At 47.7% G+C, this 23,314-nt stretch overlaps 1 protein-coding gene across 1 annotated transcript in view; it reads left to right on the top strand.

Annotated features, from left to right (window-relative positions):
• The window catches only part of LOC138246685 (carcinoembryonic antigen-related cell adhesion molecule 2-like), a 187,107-nt gene extending 171,743 nt beyond the window's left edge, over positions 1-15,364 (top strand). Inside the window, exons 8-9 of the mRNA XM_069201454.1 lie at positions 9,127-9,167; positions 13,159-15,364. Coding sequence (XP_069057555.1) covers positions 9,127-9,167; positions 13,159-13,269 — 152 coding nt within the window. The 3' untranslated portion in view covers positions 13,270-15,364. The remainder of the gene's footprint in view (positions 1-9,126; positions 9,168-13,158) is intronic.
• Positions 15,365-23,314: the final 7,950 nt, after the last annotated feature.

Genomic DNA, 23,314 nt, shown 5'->3' with positions numbered 1-23,314 from the left:
TCCTCTATGTACAGTCTGTGGGATGAAGGCTCCTCTGTCTACAGTCTGTGGGCTCTTCTGTCTACAGTCTGTGGGATGAGGTCTCTTCTGTGTTCTGTCTACAGTCTGTGGGATGAGGGCTCCTCTGTCTCCAGTCTGTGGGAGGAGGGCTCTTCTGTCTACAGTCAGTGGGAGGAGGGCTCTTCTGTCTATAGTCTGTGAAATAAGGGCTCTTCTGTCAGCAGTCAGTGGAATGAGGGCTCTTCTGTCTACAGTCTGTGGGATGAAGGCTCTTCTGTCTACAGTCTGTGGGATGAGGGCTCTTCTGTCAGCAGTCAGTGGGAGGAGAGCTCTTCTGTCTACAGTCAGTGGGATGAGGACTCTTCTGTCTGTAGTCAGTGGGATGCAGGCTCTTCTGTCTACAGTCTGTGGGATGAGGGCTCTTCTGTCAGCAGTCTGTGGGATGAGGGATCATCTGTCTACATTCTGTTGGTGAGAACTCTTCTGTCTACAGTCTGTGGGATGAGAGCTCTTTTGTTCAGAGTCTGTTGGTGAGAACTCTTCTGTCGACAGTCTGTGGGATGAGGTCTCATATGCCTACAGTCTGTGGGATGAGGGATCATCTGTCTACAGTCTGTTGGTGAGAACTCTACTGTCTACAGTCTGTGGGATGAGGGCTCTTTTGTTCAGAGTCTGTGGGATGTGAGCTCTTCTGTCTACAGTCAGTGGGAGGAGGGCTCTTATGTCTACAGTCTGTGGGATGTAAGGTCCTCTGTCTACAGTCTGTGGGATGAGGTCTCCTCTGTCTACAGTCTGTAGGATGAGGGTTCCTCTGTCAGCACTCAGTGGGATGAGGTCTCCTCTGTCTACAGTCAGTGGGATGAGGGCTGTTCTGACTACAGCCTGTGGGATGAGGGCTCTTCTGTCTACAGTCTGTGGGATGAGGGCTTTTCTGTCTACAGTCTGTAGGACTAAGGATCCTCTGCTGCAGTCTGTGGGGTGAGGGCTGTTCTGTCTGCAGTCAGTGGTATGACAACTCTTCTGTCTATAGTCTGTAGGATGAGAGCTCTTCTGCCTACAGTCTGTGGGATGAGGGCTCCTCTGTCTGCAGTCTGTGCGATGAGGTCTCCTCTGTCTGAAGTCTGTGGGATGATTGCTTTTCTGCCTGCAGTCTGTGGGACTAAGGATCCTCTGCTGCTGTCTGTGGGGTGAGGGCTGTTCTGTCTGCAGTCAGTGGTATGACAACTCTTCTGTCTACAGTCTGTAGGATGAGAGCTCTTCTGCCTACAGTCTGTGGGATGAGGGCTCCTCTGTCTGCAGTCTGTGGGATGAGGACTCTTCTGTCTACAGTCTGTGGGATGAGGGTTCTTCTGTCTACAGTCTGTGGGATAATGTCTCTTCTGTTTACAGTCCGTGGGATCAGGTATCTTCTGTCTTCAGTCTGTGGGATGAGGGATCTTTTATCTACAGTCTGTTGGTGAGAACTCTTTTGTCTACAGTCTGTGGGATAAGGGCTCCACTGTCTGCAGTCTGTGGGATGAGGGCTCCTCGCTCTGCAGTCTGTTGGATGACAACTCTTCTGTCTACAGTCTGTAGGATGAGGGCTCTTCTGTCTAGAGTCTGTGGGATGAGGGCTTTCTGTCTACAGCCTGTGGGATGAGGGCTCTTCCGTCAGCAGTCAGTGGGATGAGGGACATTCTGTCTACAGTATGTTGGTGGAAACTCTTCTGTCTACAGTCAGTGGGATTAGGGCTCTTCTGTCTATAGTCTATGGGATGAGGACCCTTCTGTCTACAGTCTGGTGGATGAAGTCTCTTCTGTCTACAGTCAGTGGGAGGAGGGCTCTTCTGTCTACAGTCTGTGGGATGAGGACTCTTCTGTCTACAGTCTGTGGAGTGAGGGCTCTTCTGTCTACACTCTGTGGGATGAGGTCTCCTCTGTCTACAGTCAGTGGGAGCGGGCTCTTCTGTCTACAGTCAGTGGGAGGAGAGCTCTTCTGTCTACAGTCTGTGGGATTAGGGCTCCTCTGTCTACAGTCTGTGGGGTAAGGGCTCTTCTGCCTACAGTCTGTGGGATGAGGACTCTTCTGTCTACAGTCGGGTGGATGATGTCTCTTCTGTCTACAGTCAGTGGGAGGAGAGCTCTTCTGTCTACAGTCTGTGGGATCAGATCTCCTCTGTCTACAGTCTGTGGGGTGAGGGCTCTTCTGCCTACAGTCTGTGTGATGAGGGCTCTTATGTCTACAGTCTAGTGGATGAAGTCTCTTCTGTCTACAGTCTGTGGGAGGAGGGCTCTTCTCTCAGCAGTCAGTGGGATGAGGGCTCTTCTGTCTACAGTCAGTGGGATGAGGGCTCTTCTGTTTACAGTCAGTGGGAGGAGGGCTCTTCTGTATACAGTCAGTGGGATGAGGACTCTTCTGACTACAGTCTGGTGGATGAAGTCTCCTGTCTACAGTCAGTGGGAGGAGGGCTCTTCTGTCTAAAGTCTGTGGGATGACGACTTTTTTGTCTACAGTCTGGTGGATGAAGTCTCTTCTGTCTACAGTCTGTGGGAGGAGGGCTCTTCTCTCAGTAGTCAGTGGGATGAGGGCTCTTCTGTCTACAGTCAGTGAGATGAGGGCTCTTCTGTTTACAGTCAGTGGGAGGAGGGCTCTTCTGTCTACAGTCAGTGGGATGAGGACGCTTCTGTCTACACTCTGTGGGATGAGGTCTCCTCTGTCTACAGTCAGTGGGAGGAGAGCTCTTCTGTCTACAGTCTGTGGGATCAGATCTCTTCTGTCTACAGTCTGTGGGATGAGGTCTCTTCTGTGTTCTGTCTACAGTCTGTGGGATGAGGGCTCCTCTGTCTACAGTCTGTGGGAGGAGGGCTCTTCTGCCTACAGTCAGTGGGAGGCGGGCTCTTCTGTCTATTGTCTGTGAGATAAGGGCTCTTCTGTCAGCAGTCAGTGGGAGGAGAGCTCTTCTGTCTACAGTCTGTGGGATCAGATCTCTTCTGTCTACAGTCTGTGGGATGAGGTCTCTTCTGTGTTCTGTCTACAGTCTGTGGGATGAGGGCTCCTCTGTCTACAGTCTGTGGGAGGAGGGCTCTTCTGTCTACAGTCAGTGGGATGAGGACTCTTCTGTCTGTAGTCAGTGGGATGAGGGCTCTTCTGTCTACAGTCTGTGGGATGAGGGCTCTTCTGTCAGCAGTCTGTGGGATGAGGGATCATCTGTCTACAGTCTGTTGGTGAGAACTCTTCTGTCACCAGTCTGTGGGATGAGGGCTCTTCTGTCAGCAGTCAGTGGGAGGAGAGCTCTTCTGTCTACAGTCTGTGGGATCAGATCTCTTCTGTCTACAGTCTGTGGGATGAGGTCTCTTCTGTGTTCTGTCTACAGTCTGTGGGATGAGGGCTCCTCTGTCTACAGTCTGTGGGAGGAGGGCTCTTCTGTCTACAGTCAGTGGGATGAGGACTCTTCTGTCTGTAGTCAGTGGGATGAGGGCTCTTCTGTCTATTGTCTGTGAGATAAGGGCTCTTCTGTCAGCAGTCAGTGGAATGAGGGCTCTTCTGTCTACAGTCTGTGGGATGAGGGCTCTTCTGTCTACAGTCTGTGGGATGAGGGCTCTTCTGTCAGCAGTCAGTGGGAGGAGAGCTCTTCTGTCTACAGTCAGTGGGATGAGGACTCTTCTGTCTGTAGTCAGTGGGATGAGGGCTCTTCTGTCTACAGTCTGTGGGATGAGGGCTCTTCTGTCAGCAGTCTGTGGGATGAGGGATCATCTGTCTACAGTCTGTTGGTGAGAACTCTTCTGTCACCAGTCTGTGGGATGAGGGCTCTTTTGTTCAGAGTCTGTTGGTGAGAACTCTTCTGTCTACAGTCTGTGGGATGAGGTGTCTTCTGCCTACAATCTGTGGGATGAGGGATCATCTGTCTACAGTCTGTTGGTGACTGTCTGCAGTCTGTGGGATGATGGCGCTTTTGTTCAGAGTCTGTGGGATGTGAGCTCTTCTGTCTGCAGTCAGTGGGAGGTGGGCTCTTATGTCTACAGTCTGTGGGATGTAAGGTCCTCTGTCTACAGTCTGTGGGATGAGGTCTCCTCTGTCTACAGTCTGTAGGATAAGGGTTCCTCTGTCAGCACTAAGTGGGATGAGGGCTCTTCTGTCTACAATCTGTGGGATGAGGTCTCCTCTGTCTACAGTCAGTGGGATGAGGGCTGTTCTGACTACAGCCTGTGGGATGAGGGCTCTTCTGTCTACAGTCTGTTGGATGAGGACTTTTCTGTCTACAGTCTGTAGGATGAGGTCTCCTCTGTCTGCAGTGTGTGCGATGAGGTCTCCTCTGTCTGAAGTCTGTGGGATGAGGGCTTTTCTGCCTGCAGTCTGTGGGATTAAGGATCCTCTGCTGCAGTCTTTGGGGTGAGGGCTGTTCTGTCTGCAGTCAGTGGTATGACAACTCTTCTGTCTACAGTCTGTACGATGAGAGCTCTTCTGCCTACAGTCTGTGGGATGAGGGCTCCTCTGTCTGCAGTCTGTGGGATGAGGACTCTTCTGTCTACAGTCTGTGGGATGAGGGCTCTTCTGTTTGCAGTCAGTGAGACGACAACTCTTCTGCCTACAGTCTGTAGGATGAGGGCTCTTCTGGCTACAGTCTGTGGGATGAGGTCTCCTCTGTCTACAGTCTGTGGGATGAGGTATCTTCTGTTTATAGTCTGTGTGATGAGGGCTCTTATGTCTACAGCCTGTAGGATGAGGGCTCCTCTGTCTGCAGTCTGTGGGATGAGGGCTCTTCTGCCTGCAGTCTGGGGGGTGAAGCATCCTCTGTCTGCAGTCTGCGGGATGTGGGCTTGTCTGTCTGCAGTCTGTGGGATGTAAACTCTTCTGTCGACAGTCTGTGGGATGAGGGCTCTTCTGCCTACAGTCTGTGTGATGAGGGCTCCTCTGTCTGCAGTCTGTGGGATGAGGACTCTTCAGACTACAGTCTGTGGGATTAGGGCTCCTTTGTCTACAGTCTGTGGGATGAGGGCACCTCTGTAAACAGTCTGTGGGATGAGGGCTCCTCTATGTGCAGTCTGTGGGATGAAGGCTTCTCTGTCTACAGTCTGTAGGATGAAGGCTCCTCTGTCTACAGTCTGTGGGCTCTTCTGTCTACATTCTGTAGGAGGAGGACTCTTCTGTCTATAGTCAGTGGGATGAGGACTCTTCTGTCTACACTCTGTGGGATGAGGTCTCCTCTGTCTACAGTCAGTGGGAGCGGACTCTTCTGTCTACAGTCAGTGGGAGGAGAGATCTTCTGTCTACAGTCTGTGAGATTAGGGCTCCTCTGTCTACAGTCTGTGGGGTGAGGGCTCTTCTGTCTGCAGTCTGTGGAATGGGGACTCTTCTGTCTACAGTCTGGTGGATGAAGTCTCTTCTGTCTACAGTCTGTGGGAGGAGGGCTCTTCTCTCAGCAGTCACTGGGATGTGGGCTCTTCTGTCGACAGTCTGTGGGAGGAAGGCTCTTCTCTCAGCAGTCAGTGGGATGAGGGCTCTTCTGTCAACAGTCAGTGGGATGAGGGCTCTTCTGTTTACAGTCAGTGGGAGGGGGCTCTTCTGTATACAGTCAGTGGGATGAGGACTCTTCTGTCTACACTCTGTGGCATGAGGTCTCCTCTGTCTACAGTCAGTGGGAGGGGTCTCTTCTGTCTACAGTCAGTGGGAGGAGAGCTCTTCTGTCTACAGTCTGTGGGATTAGGGCTCCTCTATCTACAGTCTGTGGGGTTAGGGATCCTCTGTCTACAGTCTGTGGGATGAGGTCTCTTCTGCGTTCTGTCTACAGTCTGTGGGATGAGGGCTCCTCTGTCTACAGTCTGTGGGAGGAGGGCTCTTCTGTCTACAGTCAGTGGGAGGAGGGCTCTTCTGACTACAGTCAGTGGGAGGAGGGCTCTTCTATCTATAGTCTGTGAGATGAGGGCTCTTCTGTCAGCAGTCAGTGGAATGAGGGCTCTTCTGTCTACAGTCTGTGGGATGAGGGCTCTTCTGTCAGCAGTCAGTGGGATGAGGGCTCTTCTGTCAGCAGTCAGTGGGAGGAGAGCTCTTCTGTCTGCAGTCAGTGGGATGAGGACTCTTCTGTCTGTAATCAGTGGAATGCGGGCTCTTCTGTCTACAGTCTGTGGGATGAGGGCTCTTTTGTCAGCAGTCTGTGGGATGAGGGATTATCTGTCTACAGTCTGTTGGTGAGAACTCATCTGTCTACAGTCTGTGGGATGAGGTCTTTTCTGCCTACAGTCTGTTGGATGAGGGATCATCTGTCTACAGTCTGTTGTTGAGAACTCTACTGTCTACAGTCTGTGGGATGAGGGCTCTTTTGTTCAGAGTCTGTTGGATGTGAGCTCTTCTGTCTACAGTCAGTGGGAGGAGGGCTCTTCTGTCTACAGTCTGTGGGATGTAAGGTCCTCTGTCTACAGTCTGTGGGATGAGGTCTCCTCTGTCTACAGTCTGTAGGATGAGGGCTCCTCTGTCAGCAGTCAGTGGGATGAGGGCTCTTCTAGCCACAGTCTGTGGGATGAGGTCTCCTCTGTCTACAGTCAGTGGGATGAGGGCTCTTCTGACTACAGCCTGTGGGATGAGGGCTCTTCTGTCTACAGTCTGTGGGATGAGGGCTTTTCTGTCTACAGTCTGTGGGATGAGGTCTCCTCTGTCTGCAGTTTGTGTGATGAGGTCTCCTCTGTCTGAAGTCTGTGGGATGAGGGCTTTTCTGCCTGCAGTCTGTGGAATTAAGGATCCTCTGTCTGCAGTCTGTGGGGGGTGGGGGGCTGTTCTGTCTGCAGTCAGTGGGATGACAACTCTTCTGTCTACAGTCTGTAGGATGAGAGCTCTTCTGCCTGCAGTCTGTGGGATGAGTGCTCCTCTGTCTGCAGTCTGTGGGATGAGGACTCTTCTGTCTACAGTGTGTGGGATGAGGGCTCTTCTGTTTGCAGTCAGTGAGACGACAACTCTTCTGCCTACAGTCTGTAGGATGAGGTCTCCTCTGTCTACAGTCTCTGGGATGAGGTATCTTGTGTTTACAGTCTGTGTGATGAGGGCTCTTATGTCTACAGCCTGTAGGATGAGGGCTCCTCTGTCTGCAGTTTGTGGGATGAGGGCTCTTCTGCCTGCAGTCTGGGGGATGAAGCATCCTCTGTCTGCAGTCTGCGGGATGTGGGCTTGTCTGTCTGCGGGATGTAAGCTCTTCTGTCTACAGTCTGTGGGATGAGGGCTCTTCTGCCTACAGTCTGTTGGATGAGGGCTCCTCTGTCTGCAGTCTGTGGGATGCGGACTCTTCTGTCTACAGTCTGTGGGAGGAGGGCTCCTCTGTCTGCAGTCTGTAGGATGAGAGCTCTTCTGCCTACAGTCTGTGGGATGAGGGCTCTTCTGTTTGCAGTCAGTGAGACGACAACTCTTCTGCCTACAGTCTGTGGGATGAGGGCTCTTCTGGCTACAGTCTGTGGGATGAGGTCTCCTCTGTCTACAGTCTGTGTGATGAGGTATCTTCTGTTTACAGTCTGTGTGATGAGGGCTCTTATGTCAACAGCCTGTAGGATGAGGGCTCCTCTGTCTGCAGTTCGTGGGATGAGGGCTCTTATGGCTGCAGTCTGGGGATGAAGCATCCTCTGTCGGCAGTCTGCGGAATGTGGGCTCGTCTGTCTGCAGTCTGTGGGATGTAAGCTCTTCTGTCTACAGTCTGTGGGATGAGGGCTTTGATGCCTACAGTCTGTGGGATGAGGGCTCCTTTGTCTGCAGTCTGTGGGATGAGGACTCTTCTGCCTACAGTCTGTGGGATTAGGGCTCCTCTGTCTACAGTCTGTGGGATGAGGGCACCTCTGTAAACAGTCTGTGGGATGAGGTCTCCTCTGTCTACAGTCAGTGGGATGAGGGCTGTTCTGACTACAGCCTGTGTGATGAGGGCTCTTCTGACTACAGCCTGTGGGATGAGGGCTCTTCTGTCTACAGTCTGTGGGATGAGGTCTCCTCTGTCTACAGTCAGTGGGATGAGGGCTGTTCTGACTACAGCCTGTGGGATGAGGGCTCTTCTGACTACAGCCTGTGGGATGAGGTCTCTTCTGTCTACAGTTTGTGGGATGAGGTCTCCTCTGTCTGCAGTTTGTGGGATGAGGTCTCCTCTGTCTGAAGTCTGAAGTCTGTGGGATGAGGGCTTTTCTGCCTGCAGTCTGTGGGATTAAGGATCCTCTGTCTGCAGTCTGTGGGATGAGGGCTCTTCTGTCTACAGTTTGTGGGATGAGGGCTCTTCTGTTTGCAGTAAGTGAGACGACAACACTTCTGCTAACAGTCTGTAGGATGAGGGCTCTTCTGGCTACAGTCTGTGGGATGAGGTATCTTCTGTTTACAGTCTGTGTGATGAGCGCTCTTATGTCTACAGCCTGTAGGATGAGGGCTCTTCTGTCTGCAGTCTGGGGGATGAAGCATCCTCTGTCTGCAGTCTGCGGGATGTGGGCTCGTCTGTCTGCAGTCTGTGGGATGAGGGCTCCTCTATGTACAGTCTGTGAGATGAAGGCTCCTCTGTGTACAGTCTGTGGGCTCTTCTGTCTACAGTCTGTGGGATGAGGGCTCCTCTGTCTGCAGTCTGTGGGATGAGGGCTCTTCTGTCTACAGTCTGTGGGATGAAGGCTCTTCTGAATGCAGTCTGTGGGATGAGGACTCTTTTGTCTACAGTCTGTGGGATGAGGGCTCTTCTGTATGCAGTCTGTGGGATGAGGACTCTTTTGTCTACAGTCTGTGGGATGAGGGCTCCTCTTTCTACAGTCTGTGGGATGAGGGCTCTTCTGTCTACAGTCTGTGGGATGAGGGCTCTTCTGTCTACAGTCTGTGGGATGAGGGCTCCTCTGTCTGCAGTCTGGGGGATGAGGGCTCCTCTGTCTGCAGTCTGTGGGATGAGGGCTCCTCTCTCTGCAGTCTGTGGGATGACAACTCTTCTGTCTACAAGTCTGTAGGGATGAGGGCTCTTCTGTATGAAGTCTGTGAGATGAGGACTCTTTTATCTACAGTCTGTGGGATGAGGGCTGTACTGTCTACAGTCTGTGGGATGACGGCTCTTCTGTCTACAGTCTGTGGGATGAGGGCTCTTCTGTCTACAGTCTGTGGGATGAGGCCTCTTCCTGTTCTTTTCAATGACCCTCTTTTCTCTTCGCTTCTAACAGGAGAAAATGAACAAGCAAATGGTGCACCTCAAAGGACGCAGGTGAGGTTTGAGGCATGAGATTTGTGACGTGAGAGTGAGACATGAAAGTGTATTGTCACAGTGAGACGAGAGTGTGTGATGTGAGGGTGAGAGTAAGATGTAAGGGTGAGGCATGGTGGTTGTGGCATGAGAGTGAGGCGTCATGGTGGGATGTGTGAGGGTGTAAGAATATCAGAGTGAGACATGAGGATGTGTTGTGAGAGTGAGACAAGAGGGTGTGATGTGAGGGTGTGACATGAAGAGAGGCCTGAGGGTGAGGGTGAGAGGTGAGGGTGTGACATTACGTGAAATGTGAGGGAGTGACGTGAGTGTGATACACAAGGGTGAGATGTGATATGTGGGTGAAACATGAGGGATAGTGATAGTGTGATATGAGGGTGGGATGTGAGGGTGAGCATCCAGGGTGTGATGTGAGAGTGAGAAGTGGGGGGGTGGTGTGAGAGTGAACCATCAGGATGAGGCATGATGGTAAGATGTTAGTGTGATGGGGTGGAACATGGGGGAGTGACATGAGTGTGAGATGTGAAGATGAGAGGTAAGGATGTGGCAGGAGAGTGTGATGTGAGGGTCAGGCATGAAGGTGTGACATGAACCGCTCCACCCCCTCCGCATGGGACGACTCCTGGTGGCCTGCCACTCTCGGAACCGCTCCGACTCCCACCGACCACGCACGCAACCTAGGATTCATCCTGGACCCCTCACTATCCATGACCGAGCAAGTCAACACCATCTCCTCCTCCTGCTTCAACACCCTCTGCATGCTCTGAAAGATCTACAAATGGATACCCACCGAAACCAGAACAGTTACCCAAGCCCTCGTAAGCAGCAAACTGGACTACGGCAATGCCCTCTACGAAGGAACCACGGCCAAGGTCCAGAAGAGGCTGCATCGCATCCAGAACGCCTCTGCACGCCTCATCCTGGACATCCCCGTCACTGCCACATCACAGACCACCTGAAAAACCTGCACTAGCTCCCCGTCAACAAGAGAATCACCTTCAAACTCCTCACCCACGCTCACAAAGCACTGCGCAACACCGGACCAGAATACTTCAAAAGACGACTCTCCTTCTACACCCCGACCCGGCAGCTCTGCTCCGCCGACCTCGCCCTTGCAACCGCACCGCGCATCCGCAGAACTACAACTGGTGGTAGATCATTCTCGCACCCCGGTGACAAAACATGGAACACTCTTCCCACCCACCTGTCCAGTCCAAAGATCTCCTTACCTTCAGGAAACTTCTCAAGGCCTGGCTGTTGGAGCAGTAGCAGCAACCCCCCTCCCTCCATCTTCTCCCTCCTCCCTTCCTCAGCGCCTTGAGACCCTCACGGGTGAGTAGTGTGCTTTAAAAATCCCTGATTGATTGATGAAGGTGAGATGTCAGAGTGAGTCCTGAGTGTAAAGAGAGCCATGAGGGTGAGATGTGAGGATGAGGTGTGAGGGTGAGATGTGAGAGTATGGTGTGAGTGTGAGATGTGAGAGTGCGATGTGAGGGTGAGATGTGAGGGTCTGTCATGAGGGTGCGATGTGAGGGTCTGTCATGAGGGTGCGATGTGAGGGTGAGGTGTGAGGGTGAGATGTGAGAGTGTGATGTGATGGTGAGAAGTGAGAGTGTGATGGTAGACTGAGATGTGAGAGTATGGTGTGAGTGTGAGATGTGAGAGTGCGATGTGAGGGTGAGATGTGAGGGTCTGTCATGAGGGTGCGATGTGAGGGTGAGATGTAAGACATGAGACATAAAGGTGTGACAGAAGGGTGAGAAGTGATGATGAGACATTCAGGCGAGATGTCAGAGTGAGACCTGAGGGTGTGATGTGAGACTGAGATGTGAGGGAGTGATGTGAGGGTGAGATGTGAGGGTGAGATGAGAGGGAGTGATGTGAGGGTGAGAAGTGATGAGGGTGAGAAGTGATGGTGAGATATTTAGGTGAGACTTCAGAGTGTGACCTGAGGGTGTGATGTGAGAGTGAGCCATGAGGGTGAGATGTGAGGGTGAGGTGTGAGGGTGTGATGTGAGACTGAGATGTGAGGGGGTATTGTGAGGGTGAGATGTGAGGGTGAGGGTGTGATGTGAGACTGAGATGTGAGGGAGTGATGTGAGGGTGAGATGCAAGGGTGAGATGTGAGGGTGAGATGTGAGGGAGTGATGTGAGGGTGAGATATGACGGTGAGATGTGAGACGTGAGCTGTGACGGTGAGACAATGGATGCCAACAACCCAGGTGTGGGTAGAGTTGGGCGAGTTATTATCATAAAACAGCTTCTTCCATCGGGACACGTGGGAGCGCCGACCTTCGGCAAGTGGTGAAGGTTTCGACTCCCGGCCAGGCCGTCAGAAGCATCTGCCCTTCCGTTACTGCTGCTACTATCAGCAGTACAGTGTCTGGCGCCGCTACTCTCGTCACTGCTAGTACCTCTGATGCTGCTACATCTGCATCAAGCAGTACTGTTTCTATTGTTACTATGACTATCTTCACTACCAGAGCTGCTACTTAAACTGTTACTACTGCCACTACTTACTACCAATGATACTACCACCGCTCCTGCTACTGCTACTGCCACTACTTACTACCAATGTTACTACCAGCACTCCTGCTACTGCCGCTACTTACTACCAATGTTACTACCACCACTCCTGCTACTGCCGCTACTTACTACCAATGTTACTACCACCACTCCTGCTACTGTTACTACTGATACTATTACTAAGGGCCTGATTTAGAGCTTGGCAGACGGGTTACTCCGCCACAAATGTGACGGATATCCCGTACGCCGTATCACGATCTCCATAGCGTATAATGGGATCGTAATACAGCGGACGGGATATCCATCACAGGATAGAATGGGATTGTAATATGGTGGACGGGGTATCCGTCACAGGATATAATGTAATTGTAATACGGAGGATGAGATATCCGGCACAGGATATAATGTAATTGTAATACCGCGGATAAGATAGAATGGGATCGTAATATGGTGGATGAGATATTCGTCACAGCATATAATAGGATTGTAATAGGTGGACAGGATAACTATCATAAGATTAAATTGGAATGTAATATAGCGCACGGACATCCGTCACAGGATATAAGGTAATTGTATATGGCGGACGAGATATCTGTCACATGATATAATGGGATCGTAATATGGTGGACGGGATATCTGTCACAGGATAGAATGACATCATAATACAGCGGACAGGATATCCGTCACAGGATATAATGTCATTGTAATATAGCGAATTAGATATCCGTCACAGGATATAATAGGATTGTAATAGGTGGATGGGATATCTGTCACAAGATTAAATTGGAATGTAATATAGCGCACGGACATCCGTCACAGGATATAAGGTAATTGTATATGGCGGACAAGATATCTGTCACATGATATAATGGGATTGTAATATGGTGGACGGTATATCTGTCACAGGATAGAATGGGATCTTAATATGGTGGATGGGATATCTGTCACAGGATAGAATGAGATCATAATACAGCGGACAGGATATAAGGTAATTGTATATGGCGGACAAGATATCTGTCACATGATATAATGGGATCGTAATATGGTGGACGGGATATCTGCCACAGGATAGAATGGCATCCTAATATGGTGGGCGGGATATCTGTCACGGAATATAATGGGATCGTAATATGGTGGACGGGATATCTGTCACAGGATAGAATGGGATCGTAATATGGTGGACGGGATATCTGTCACAGGATACAATGGGATCGTAATATGGTGGACGGGATATCTGTCACAGGATATAATGGGATCGTAATATGGTGGACGGGATATCTGTCACTGGATAGAATGGGATCGTAATATGGTGGACGGGATATCTGTCACAGGATATAATGGGATCGTAATACAGCACACAGGATATCCATCATGTCCGTGACAGTGTAACCCCATCTGCCAAGCTCTAAATCAGGCCCTACGACTGGCACAAATCTTGAAATGTCTGTGTTTCTTCATGTTTTAGGGTGACAAAGAGATCGCATACGCCACTATCTGCTTGAAGAACACACCCCCTGTCCACAGAGACACTACTCAGGTTGCTGAGACCACAGAATACGCCACTGTGCACATCTAAGGGGGGCGGAGAAGAAGAGACGATCTGCACCGCACACAATGGGGACTGGTGGAGGGCAGGGCTAGGGCTGGTGGATCAAAAATATATCATCACACCCAGGCAGTCAGAAGAGTGTAAGGTGAGGACCTCAGGCCTGCTGAATAAAATCAAACAAAGAGTCCTGAGAATGGGATATCAAAATCAAATCAGTCACCCCAGAGCCAACGATAAGGGTGTGAACGGAGGGCTATGCCTTGGAATTTGAAAGCAAAGAGTCCTAAGAGATGGATATCAAAACACGCTGTCATCCCCAAAGCCAGTGAGAGGAGTGTGAGATGAAGGCCTGACGACCCAAAACAAACAGCCTGACCTGAGAGCCACATATCAAAAACTTGCCATCAACCCCACAGCTAATGAGTGTGGGAGTCGTGTAGGGTCGAAAGATTTCAGCAGTGCTAACCAACCCGGCATGTTTTCTGGCATACTGGGAAATACTATTGCAGATCTTCAGAGCTTTGTTAATGTGTGGTAAAGTTAGTGCACGCTCAGAAACCTTTCTTGGAATCCTGCTGCTGTACCTGGCTGCTCTGCCGCCGGCTCCCAGTATTGCAAACGCCGGCACTGTCCACTCCAGTGGCACAAGTCGCAACCACCAGCGCCACCCTCCACCTCTGTATGTGGTGCCAGGGACTCAGATCTTCTCATGACCATCAGGTCTCCTTCCACCGCATGATGGAACTCAGATCCTCCTCCACTGCTTGCCAGAAATCACATCATCCACCACGCGGATGGAAATCAGGTACTCCTCCAGCCAGTGCAGAAATCAGGTCATCCACCACCGTTGGACTGAAATCAGATCCTCCTCCACTGCTTGCCAGAAATCAGATCATCCACCACGGCGGATAGAAATCAGATCCTCCTCCAGCCGACGCAGAAATCAGGTCATCCACCACCGTTGGACTGAAATCAGATCAATCACCCCCACGTGACGGAAGTAAGATCCTTCTCCAGAACTTGACAAAATCAGATCGTCTACCATGCTAATGGAGATCAGATCCTCCTCCACTTCATTGGAAGTCAGATCCTTATCCAGCCCATGACAGAAATCAGATCCTTCTCCACTGCTAACCAGAAATCACATCATGCACTACTTAATAGAAATCATATCCTCCTCCACTTTGTGATGGAAATCAGGTCCTCCCATGACAAAACTTAGACTACCCATCACCACTGAACAAAAATCAGATCAATCTCCACCACTTGAAGGAAGCCGGGCGCTACTCCATTGCTTGCTACAAATCAGATCATCTATCATATCTGATGGAAATCAGGTCCTCGTCCAACACTTGATGAAAATTAAATCCTCTTCCTGCCCATGTCAGACATCAGATCCTTCTCCACTGCTTGATAAAATCAGATCATCCACCACCAAATGATGGACGTCTGATTCTCCTCCACTGCCTGATGGAATGAGCCGTCAAAGGAACAGCGCTGGGTGATTCTGTTTCTCCTGCCAGACGCGGTGCAGATGGTCCAACGGGGTTCATAGACCTCGTCAAATAGATCTTTTTTTTTACTTGTCCTTCAGGGTTCCACCCTCGTTCTCCTTTTGTTCAATATGTAATTGTGTCTTCTGGCTCAACTTCATGAAGAGGGATGTCTTACTACAAGTATGCAGACAGTACCCAACTTTTGCTTCACATTTGAACGACAAAATACATGCTAGGATCTTGCTTCCCTAGGACTTGGAGGGAGTTTTGAGATAGATATCTTTGAATAATCTCAAATTAGACCCATGCCAACAAACATTCCTTCCTGGCAATTCTCCGACCATCTTGGATAATCTCTTCTGGTCACACTCTGTCGGCTCTTACTCTGAACCAGTTCCACTGTCCTTTGGCGCCCTAATGACCATAGTTGATAACATTATGACGTATCTAAAATGTGTTTTTTTCTGCATTTGCCCCTTGTGCGAGTCTTACCTTTTTAGTCTATTGGCCACATGCTTTCCACCGTGTTTGCTTTTATTCATTCATGCATTGATTATTGTAGTGTCTTGTTTTATGTACTGCATTTCAAACCTAGTGGCAAGATTCTAATACAGCCACAATGTGACAGCCTGGGCCATTTTCATTTGATGGATGGATGAATGGATGAGCAGATGGATTGATTCCAGACTGAGAGCAATAAATCTCTTCAAATCCTATCTGAGGTTAAGCAAGAAGTGGCAGGGAGCATTGCCCACGTTTATGCGCGAGAGACTGACAACCACTGAAAAGTAGGCAGCCACTTTCTTTGCAGCGTAGACGCCTTATTTGCAGTCTGGAGGCCCAACTTATAACAAGTTGAATGTTGGTGCTGGGAGAGGTATTGACATTTTTAAACACTTGCCTCTGCCCTAGTATTTACTATGGAGCTCTTTAGGATGTGACCGTTTTTTATGCCTGGGATATTTAGAAAATGTGAGAAATTTCACACAATATTGGGTGCAGGTAACTGGTCCACGCAGAACTTGTTTTGCAAAATGTTATGTAACAAAGAAACTTTTACAAGTAACATGACAATAATTTATGGAAAAACATTGCATTGTCAAACTGGTCGACTGGCTAATTTTGTAGGAATGCACGAAGTGAGGGAAACGTCAATGATACAGTGGTTTTCTTCATCATGACAAGGGAAGAGTAGCTTACTATATAAGGATACCTGAAGTGTGGGAAATGTCATGCGTAGAGTGGGTTACTTCATTAGGACACATGAAGCGAGGGAAACATCACTGGTAGAGTGGCTTACTGTGTGAGGATACTTGAAGTGCAGGAAAAGTCACCGGAAGAGTGGCCTAATTCATACGGATATGTGAAGTATGGGAAATGTCACACATAGAGTGTTATAAAGGACCTACTAAAAAGATAGGAGTGCATATTAGGGCAAAAGAACTTCAGGACGAGAGGACCGAGTCCATCTGCACCCTTTGGAGCTATCGACTCACTTCCTAGTTAGCTCACAGATTATCTGAACCCCCAACCTTCTCAGGGCAACAGATGATTTTGGCAACCTTGAACATGACCTTCTGACTCTCACGGAACTTGCGGAAACAGATCTTACCTCTGTCCTTGTTTTACTCATGCATGCCCAGGGTAAGCACAATAAAGATATGAACTTCAGGATTTCAAACATTTATTTATTGAATAAAATCATATTCTTGCACAGAGAGAATACGCTGTGATTATTAGGCAGATGAAGCAAAGCATTGTAACCAGCAAAAGTGACAAGGTGAAAAGAATAAACAGTCCAACCATGGTAAACTTAGAGGTATATCTTCCTAACTATTGCCACCTAAACTCTGAGGGTATGGGGTGTACCCTCTGACTCTATCTGATCTTCGTGGGAGGATAGCCTGAGACCCCCATACCTGGAAAGCTGTGCCAGGGAGCCTGTCTCGAGTGAAGTTGGCAATTTTTTTCTGCGACATAGAAGAACAGCATGAGCAGAGCTGGATTTCAAACACAGGAGTTGTTCGTGGACAGTAGTGGCCAGCGTGCTACTCTGAGCCCTCTGGGGCAGAGCACCATTCATATAATCAAAACCACCCTGTGTTACGGTCTCAGCTCTGATGGGATGATATGTCTAGATGTTAGAAGCTATTCTTCGAGCAGGCAATGCAAGCACCAGGATTTCCTGTTCTTTGTTCCTAACCTTGAATAGAGCGTATAGATTACATGTTGAGAAAGACTAAATAAAAACAAGCAGCATATACAATGTATTCTCGGAATACTAGTGTGCTAGCAGAAGTGTGTAAAATGTAATTGTTAAAAAGCAGAGTCAGCCCATAACGTGTAAAATATAAAATTTAAAACTAAGCTAAGATGGAGAACCAGAGGGGCCCTGAGACGGCCTTACGACTCCCTCCCGTAGCTGTGAAAAGAAAAAGCTTTCAACAAAACTATTATAAAAGGAATACAATGTTCACCTCAATCAGCAAAGCAAACAAGACTTTAAAGATATGCCAGTCTAAAAGCAAGGGGCCTAATTAAAAAATTGAAGGAGGATTACAAGATGTCCTCCCCGTTATCAATGTAAGTGGGATCCAGGATGGGAAACCTATCCGCAGATGACATAACCACCATGGCCTCGGCAAGCAAATTGAAGGGACAAACCTGGTCTGTGCCCACTGCTGGCTTTGAGGTTGTTGCATCGTCTACTGTGTCTGTAGTAGAAGAGCCCGCGACAAGTGATCCGGGAGCCGCAGATCCATTTCCAAAGTACCAAACAGGTCGCTTTGCTCTGTTCTCGCTGATTGTATTTTTAAAGTGATTTCAAATTCATGGTAACTCTGCTCTGTATCTTTCTGTCATTGCACAGCACAAAGGCTCTTTTTTGAGCCCGCCGCTACGGTTACTGCTCATGAGGTGTCCTTCCCCCACGGAGGTGGCTTCCAGTGACATTGTTAAACGTGAATCTCAGCTTCAGATAAGATGACGGACACACCTGTGTAAGATGGCACTTACCCCAGGAGAGACTCCTGAGACTGGTGAACATTGAATCTGTGTTGTTACAGGGCATGAAGTGGAAGAAAGGCCTTCCTGGCTGTCTGACTGAGCCTATCATTACTTCTTGTCTTCAGACCAAGCGACGGACTAGGACGGTTACTTCCATGGTAGGATGAATGATGGGTGAGGAAAGTTTCTAGACCGAAGGGTGGATTAGGAACCAATCGATGAAAGGACGGACAGGGACACGTTCTTCCACGTCAGACCAAAGGACGGATTAGGAACGCTTCAGCCATGTTAGACCAAAAGATGGACTAGGAACACTTTTAATACATAAAACCAAATTCATTGCTTAATTTGTAAAACGATCAGATCCAGGGCCCTCTTCACAAGACCACTGCTGCCAATGGCATTACCAACACAACTACACGTCTGACAATTCAGACTCTTTCAGGCCCCTAAAACCATAAGAATGATCTGGGTGGCAGATATCAGTCATTTTTATCGTTTATTAAATTCCTAAACAGTTTTTGATGTGCTCATTGTTAAAAAAGACAAAAAGCACCATCAACTGCCAAATAATCACATGTGCTATGTAGGTGCTGGTGCTGCGCACTGGAGAACACCGGCTCATATTAAGCACTGGACTGCATGTGCACTCAATATCAGACTACTGAGTTTGACAGCCAAGTCTAGAGGCAAAATCTTGGATTACATTTGCCAGAGGAGTGTCAGACTCAGGAATCAGAGCATCCACAGTGTTAAGTGTAAGAGGTACGACCTCTAGGCTTAGGACTGTCCACACCATGGGAATTGGGTCAAACAGTAGGATCCACAAGAAATCCTAAGTCTGAGATCTCCTGTCGACTGGTCTCCCGGGTCATGGACCCTCATAACGTGGAATCAAAACATCTGGGGGATGAGAGGGCACAGGGATTTTCTTAACTTACTCTGCGATGAAGACTGTGGTTTTAATTTCAGATGGCCTGATGCACACTTGCTAAGACCACATGCCAGGTTAGTTATAAGAATGACCCATTATGGCAGGGTATGGTTTGTCTCTTTGTTTTAAGGATGGTCTCTAGTTTTTGCATACCGCGTTCATGAAGAAAGTTGAGAGCTATGTTTCATTTTTATAGTTTTGCTTCTCTTAGTCAATATCTGTGGGAAAAGGTATTGGTAATGGTGCTTTGCCTCTTCGCCCAATGTTACCAAAATGGTCTTTGTCAGAATAGCTCCACAAACCTCTTTGAGCTAGTGAGACTTTCTCCCCACTAATTCTGTGCTTAATCGTAATATCATTAGCAATGTGTGCTGGAATAAGTGTGTGTGGGGGGGGGGGTACCATGTATGTGTGTGGTCACGTGTATATATGTGGTCGCATGTGTGTATGTGTGTATTAACCTGTGTGTGTGTGTGGTAACACGTGTGTGTGATAACGTGTGTGTAAACCTGTGTGTGTGCATGTGTGTGTGTGTGTGTGGTTATGTGTGTGTGTGTGTGTGATAACGGGTGAGTCTGTGTGTGTGGGGAGGGTAATGTGTGTGTGTTTGTGGTAACAAGAGTGTGAGTCTGCTCCCTACATCTGGCTATCTTTCATCAGTGAAACTTATAACAGACACTCACTAGTGTGTGTGTGTGTGGTAACGTGTGTGTGTTATGTGGTAATGAATGTGTGAGTCTGTTCCCTACAACTGGCTATCTTTTATCAGTGAAACATATCATCTTGAAACAGACATCAGCTTGCCTGTGTGTGTGGGGTAACATGTGCGTGTGGGGGGGGGTTTTGTGTGTGTAGTAACGTGTGTGTGTGTGTGTGGTGTGTGTGTGTATGCATGTGTGACAACTAGAGTGTGATACTGCTTCCTACACCAGGCTATCGTTTACTAGTGAAACTTGTGATCTTGGTCAGACACCAGCTAGTGTGGGACGATCTGCCCCCTTAGGAGGTGCATCCCTGACATAATGGGGGAAATCCTTTGTACGTTGTAGGGATCCGATGACATGATGGTGTGCACCACCTGGAATAGTCGTGGTAATTCATGGCATACTATAAGGATCTATCACATTTTCATGCCCGTCTCTGATTTGAGGCTAGGCATAACTGTTAGAATATTGTGCACGTTCAGGGGACATCCAACATTGATGCCTACCGCAACAGAATGACTATAATGGTGGTCAATCTTGGTATATCGGGAGATCTGCATCATTATTGTATTCGCTCTTGATAGGATGCTGGTGACGGAATAATGGAGGCCCTTCTTGCCATATGAGGGGATCCACCGCTGACATAATGCCTTCCTTGGGAATTTGTGGTCTGTTGTGGGCATCTATAAGACTTTGGAACTGTTAACGCGTCCCTTTGTGCCAATTCTATACACATTAGGACTCGTTTTAGGCCAATGAATCTTTTGACCCAGTGGTGAGACACCGCAGGACGAGATAACTGATCAATATGTCAAGAAGAAGGTCAATAATGTCACCAATATTTATCACCACAATATACTTTACTTTGGATAAAGACATTGATTAAACTGTTGGCGCAACCATGACCTTTCAGCCATGATTAACCACACCCTCTGATAGAATTTTATGAATTTTATTCCCTATTGATTACAATCTACTAGTAGAAGTGTCAATCTCAAAACCAAAAAGCATAAGAACATAATCACAACATGGCAACTGTAATAAGATTTCACTAATGCAAGAATCACGAACATAAGAATATAACATATCCTAAACATAGATTAGAACACAAAGAATATAATGCAATCAGTTCAGCATAGCGCAATATCAGTTTTGTCTATAAGTGTCAGTCAGGTGATTACCTAGTCTAACCACTAATTAGCATCAGCATGTTGGACTTCATGCAAAATAATTTAGAACACCAATTTAGAAAACATCTAGCTATGGCCTCTATAAAAAAATACAGCAGTTGGTACCTAGAAAGAAAAAGCAAACAGACAAATAGTAATTTATATTGTCATAATTACCCTCCAGTAATAGGTCAGCACACAGGATCAGTCTTTGTCTTCAGGACATCAGTCAGATCGACTTCAGTCTAGCTTCGTCTAAGAGACAGGGGACACTTCCCTCATAAGGAGGAGAAGTGTAAGGGCAGTCTATGGGCAATGATAACTTTATTAAGTCCCCAATCACCAAACTGAGTGACAGAGTTTCTAGATGAAATCGACAGCATTCCCTACCTAGTTCTAACGTCACTTCTGTGACATGAGTTTTTATCCCTTTTCGTAACCCCTTCCCCCAAAATTCTATTGGTCATTTACTATACCCCACTATCTTTAACCTATCAAATTATACATTAGGTAATTCCAATTGTCACCCCACGATAATTTACAACACTTTGATTGGTCTTCATAATTGACGTCTTCGGAGGTGGCACATCCTGGATTAGTTCATCATCTTGGCACGTTCCTCTGGTCATAAGTTCCTTTGTCCATGGTCAAATGTCCTTGTACATTTCTTTTAATCTACTTTGTTTCAAATTGTATAAAACTCATAGTAAAGCAGCTAGCATGCGGATGGGAACTAAACCGGTATAGATACATGAAACGAAGGAAAAGGAACGAATGCAGGGTCATGGCCCTTTGTGAGTCAGCACACTGAAAAACAGAGAAAAATGCTTTAATACGAGAGCTCGGCAGCTAAATCCGCAGCTGACGCTAACTTAAGGCCTATGGGTTTTAATGCAATATTGTAAACGCCAATATAAGCTCGATTAATTATGATGCAACCCATCATTTTTATGACTAACATTAGTTTGTGTACGCAATGGTATTTTCATGTTTCATTGACATAATTCAAATGCACGTTAAGCAAATTACTATTCATTGTCGTTTTCTATGCGGCATTTGTTAGGCATTTATATAAGCATTACACTTCTAATAATTTATACGTTCAAACTACGCTCTCTCAGTACCAACACACAACGTAATACTGGCTACAGCATAATGTGGCAATTCTTTTCATGTTGTGGACATCAATGGCGTGCGCCATGACACTGCCCACTCCTGATACAACCCTCCCAGATGATGGTCATTCTTGTCATAATGAGGGCCTGTAATTTCTTTCAAGTGATGGAGCTGTGTGCAAGGAAGAATCTATCCATGTGTGAGACACTGACATTTGGTAAAAAATTGTGTGCTTACTAAAAATAAATAAATAAAAACTAATGATTTCAGGCCAAATATTTTTTTTAATCAAAATGGTATGCTTATTTTTGAATTAATTATTTGATAGCAGAGTGAGTATGTTCCCTGAATATGGTATTTAAGGACAAAGAGCCTGGCAACTGGGTCAAACTGGTGACGGATATCCTGTTCACCAAAATATAAATCCAGTAGGATATACTGGAATCGTAATATGGCAGGCAGGATATCCGTCATGTTTGTGACACAGTAAACTCCTCTATCAAACTCTAGATCAGACACAAAAGTTTTTCCATTCGTGCTGAGTTCTGGTGTCTTATAGCTAAACTTTGTTTTCCTTCATGGGATCTCTGGGGGCATAGTTAAGAGAAGTGGCGCTGCACACGGTACAGCTCCACCTTACTTGCGCCCCTTGGCACCCCCCTAACGCCACCATGTGTGCACCGTATTTAAATACGCCGCACATTGGCGGTAGTTAGGGGACTAACATCAGAATTTCTTACACTAGTCTGGTGTTTTGCAGGATTAGCATCAGAAATTCTGATGGTAATCCTGCAAAGCTCCCAGAGGCCCATTGTAAGCAACGGAACCTCCTTCGAACGCCTGCTCTGAGCAGGGGTTCAACGTGCCGAAAAAAATGGCGCAAGAAAATCTCTTAGGTTTTCTTGCACCATCTTTTGGGCCCCATAATGGGGGCACGCCCCCTTTGCATACATTATGACTGGCGCAGGCATAATGTAGCACAAAAGGTTACAAAGTGGCGCGATGCACGCATCTGCAGGTAAATGCGGTGTGGCGTTTTTGTCCTTCTAACGCCACAATAGCTTGAATAATGATGCCAATGTGGCGTTGGAATGGCGCTAGGGCTCTTTAATCTGCCCCTTGTATTTTAGGGTAAGTGGTGGGTAAGGGGCGCATTTCATGAGCTGTACTGGTTAAGCCTCTGATGGCATTAGTGTAGGAGGCTGGACTGGCTTGTAGTGAGTACCAAGGGGTACTTGCACCTTGCACCAGGCCCAGTTATCCCTTATTAGTGTATAGGGTGTCTAGCAGCTTAGGCTGATAGATAATGGTAGCTTAGCAGAGCAGCTTAGGCTGAACTAGGAGACGTGTGAAGCTACTACAGTACCACCTAGTGTCATATGCACAATATCATAAGAAAACACAATACACAGTTATACTAAAAATAAAGGTACTTTATTTTTATGACAATATGCCAAAGTATCTTAGAGTGTACCCTCAGTGAGAGGATAGGAAATATACACAAGATATATATACACAATAGCAAAAATATGCAGTGTAGTCTTAGAAAACAGTGCAAACAATGTATAGTTACAATAGGATGCAATGGGGAAACATAGGGATAGGGGCAACACAAACCATATACTCTAGAAGTGGAATGCGAACCAC

Source organism: Pleurodeles waltl, chromosome 7 (assembly GCF_031143425.1).
Source record: "Pleurodeles waltl isolate 20211129_DDA chromosome 7, aPleWal1.hap1.20221129, whole genome shotgun sequence".
Lineage (NCBI taxonomy): Eukaryota > Metazoa > Chordata > Amphibia > Caudata > Salamandridae > Pleurodeles > Pleurodeles waltl.
Note: the sequence above shows the minus strand (reverse complement) of the source record. Positions and strands in the feature narration are given on the sequence as shown.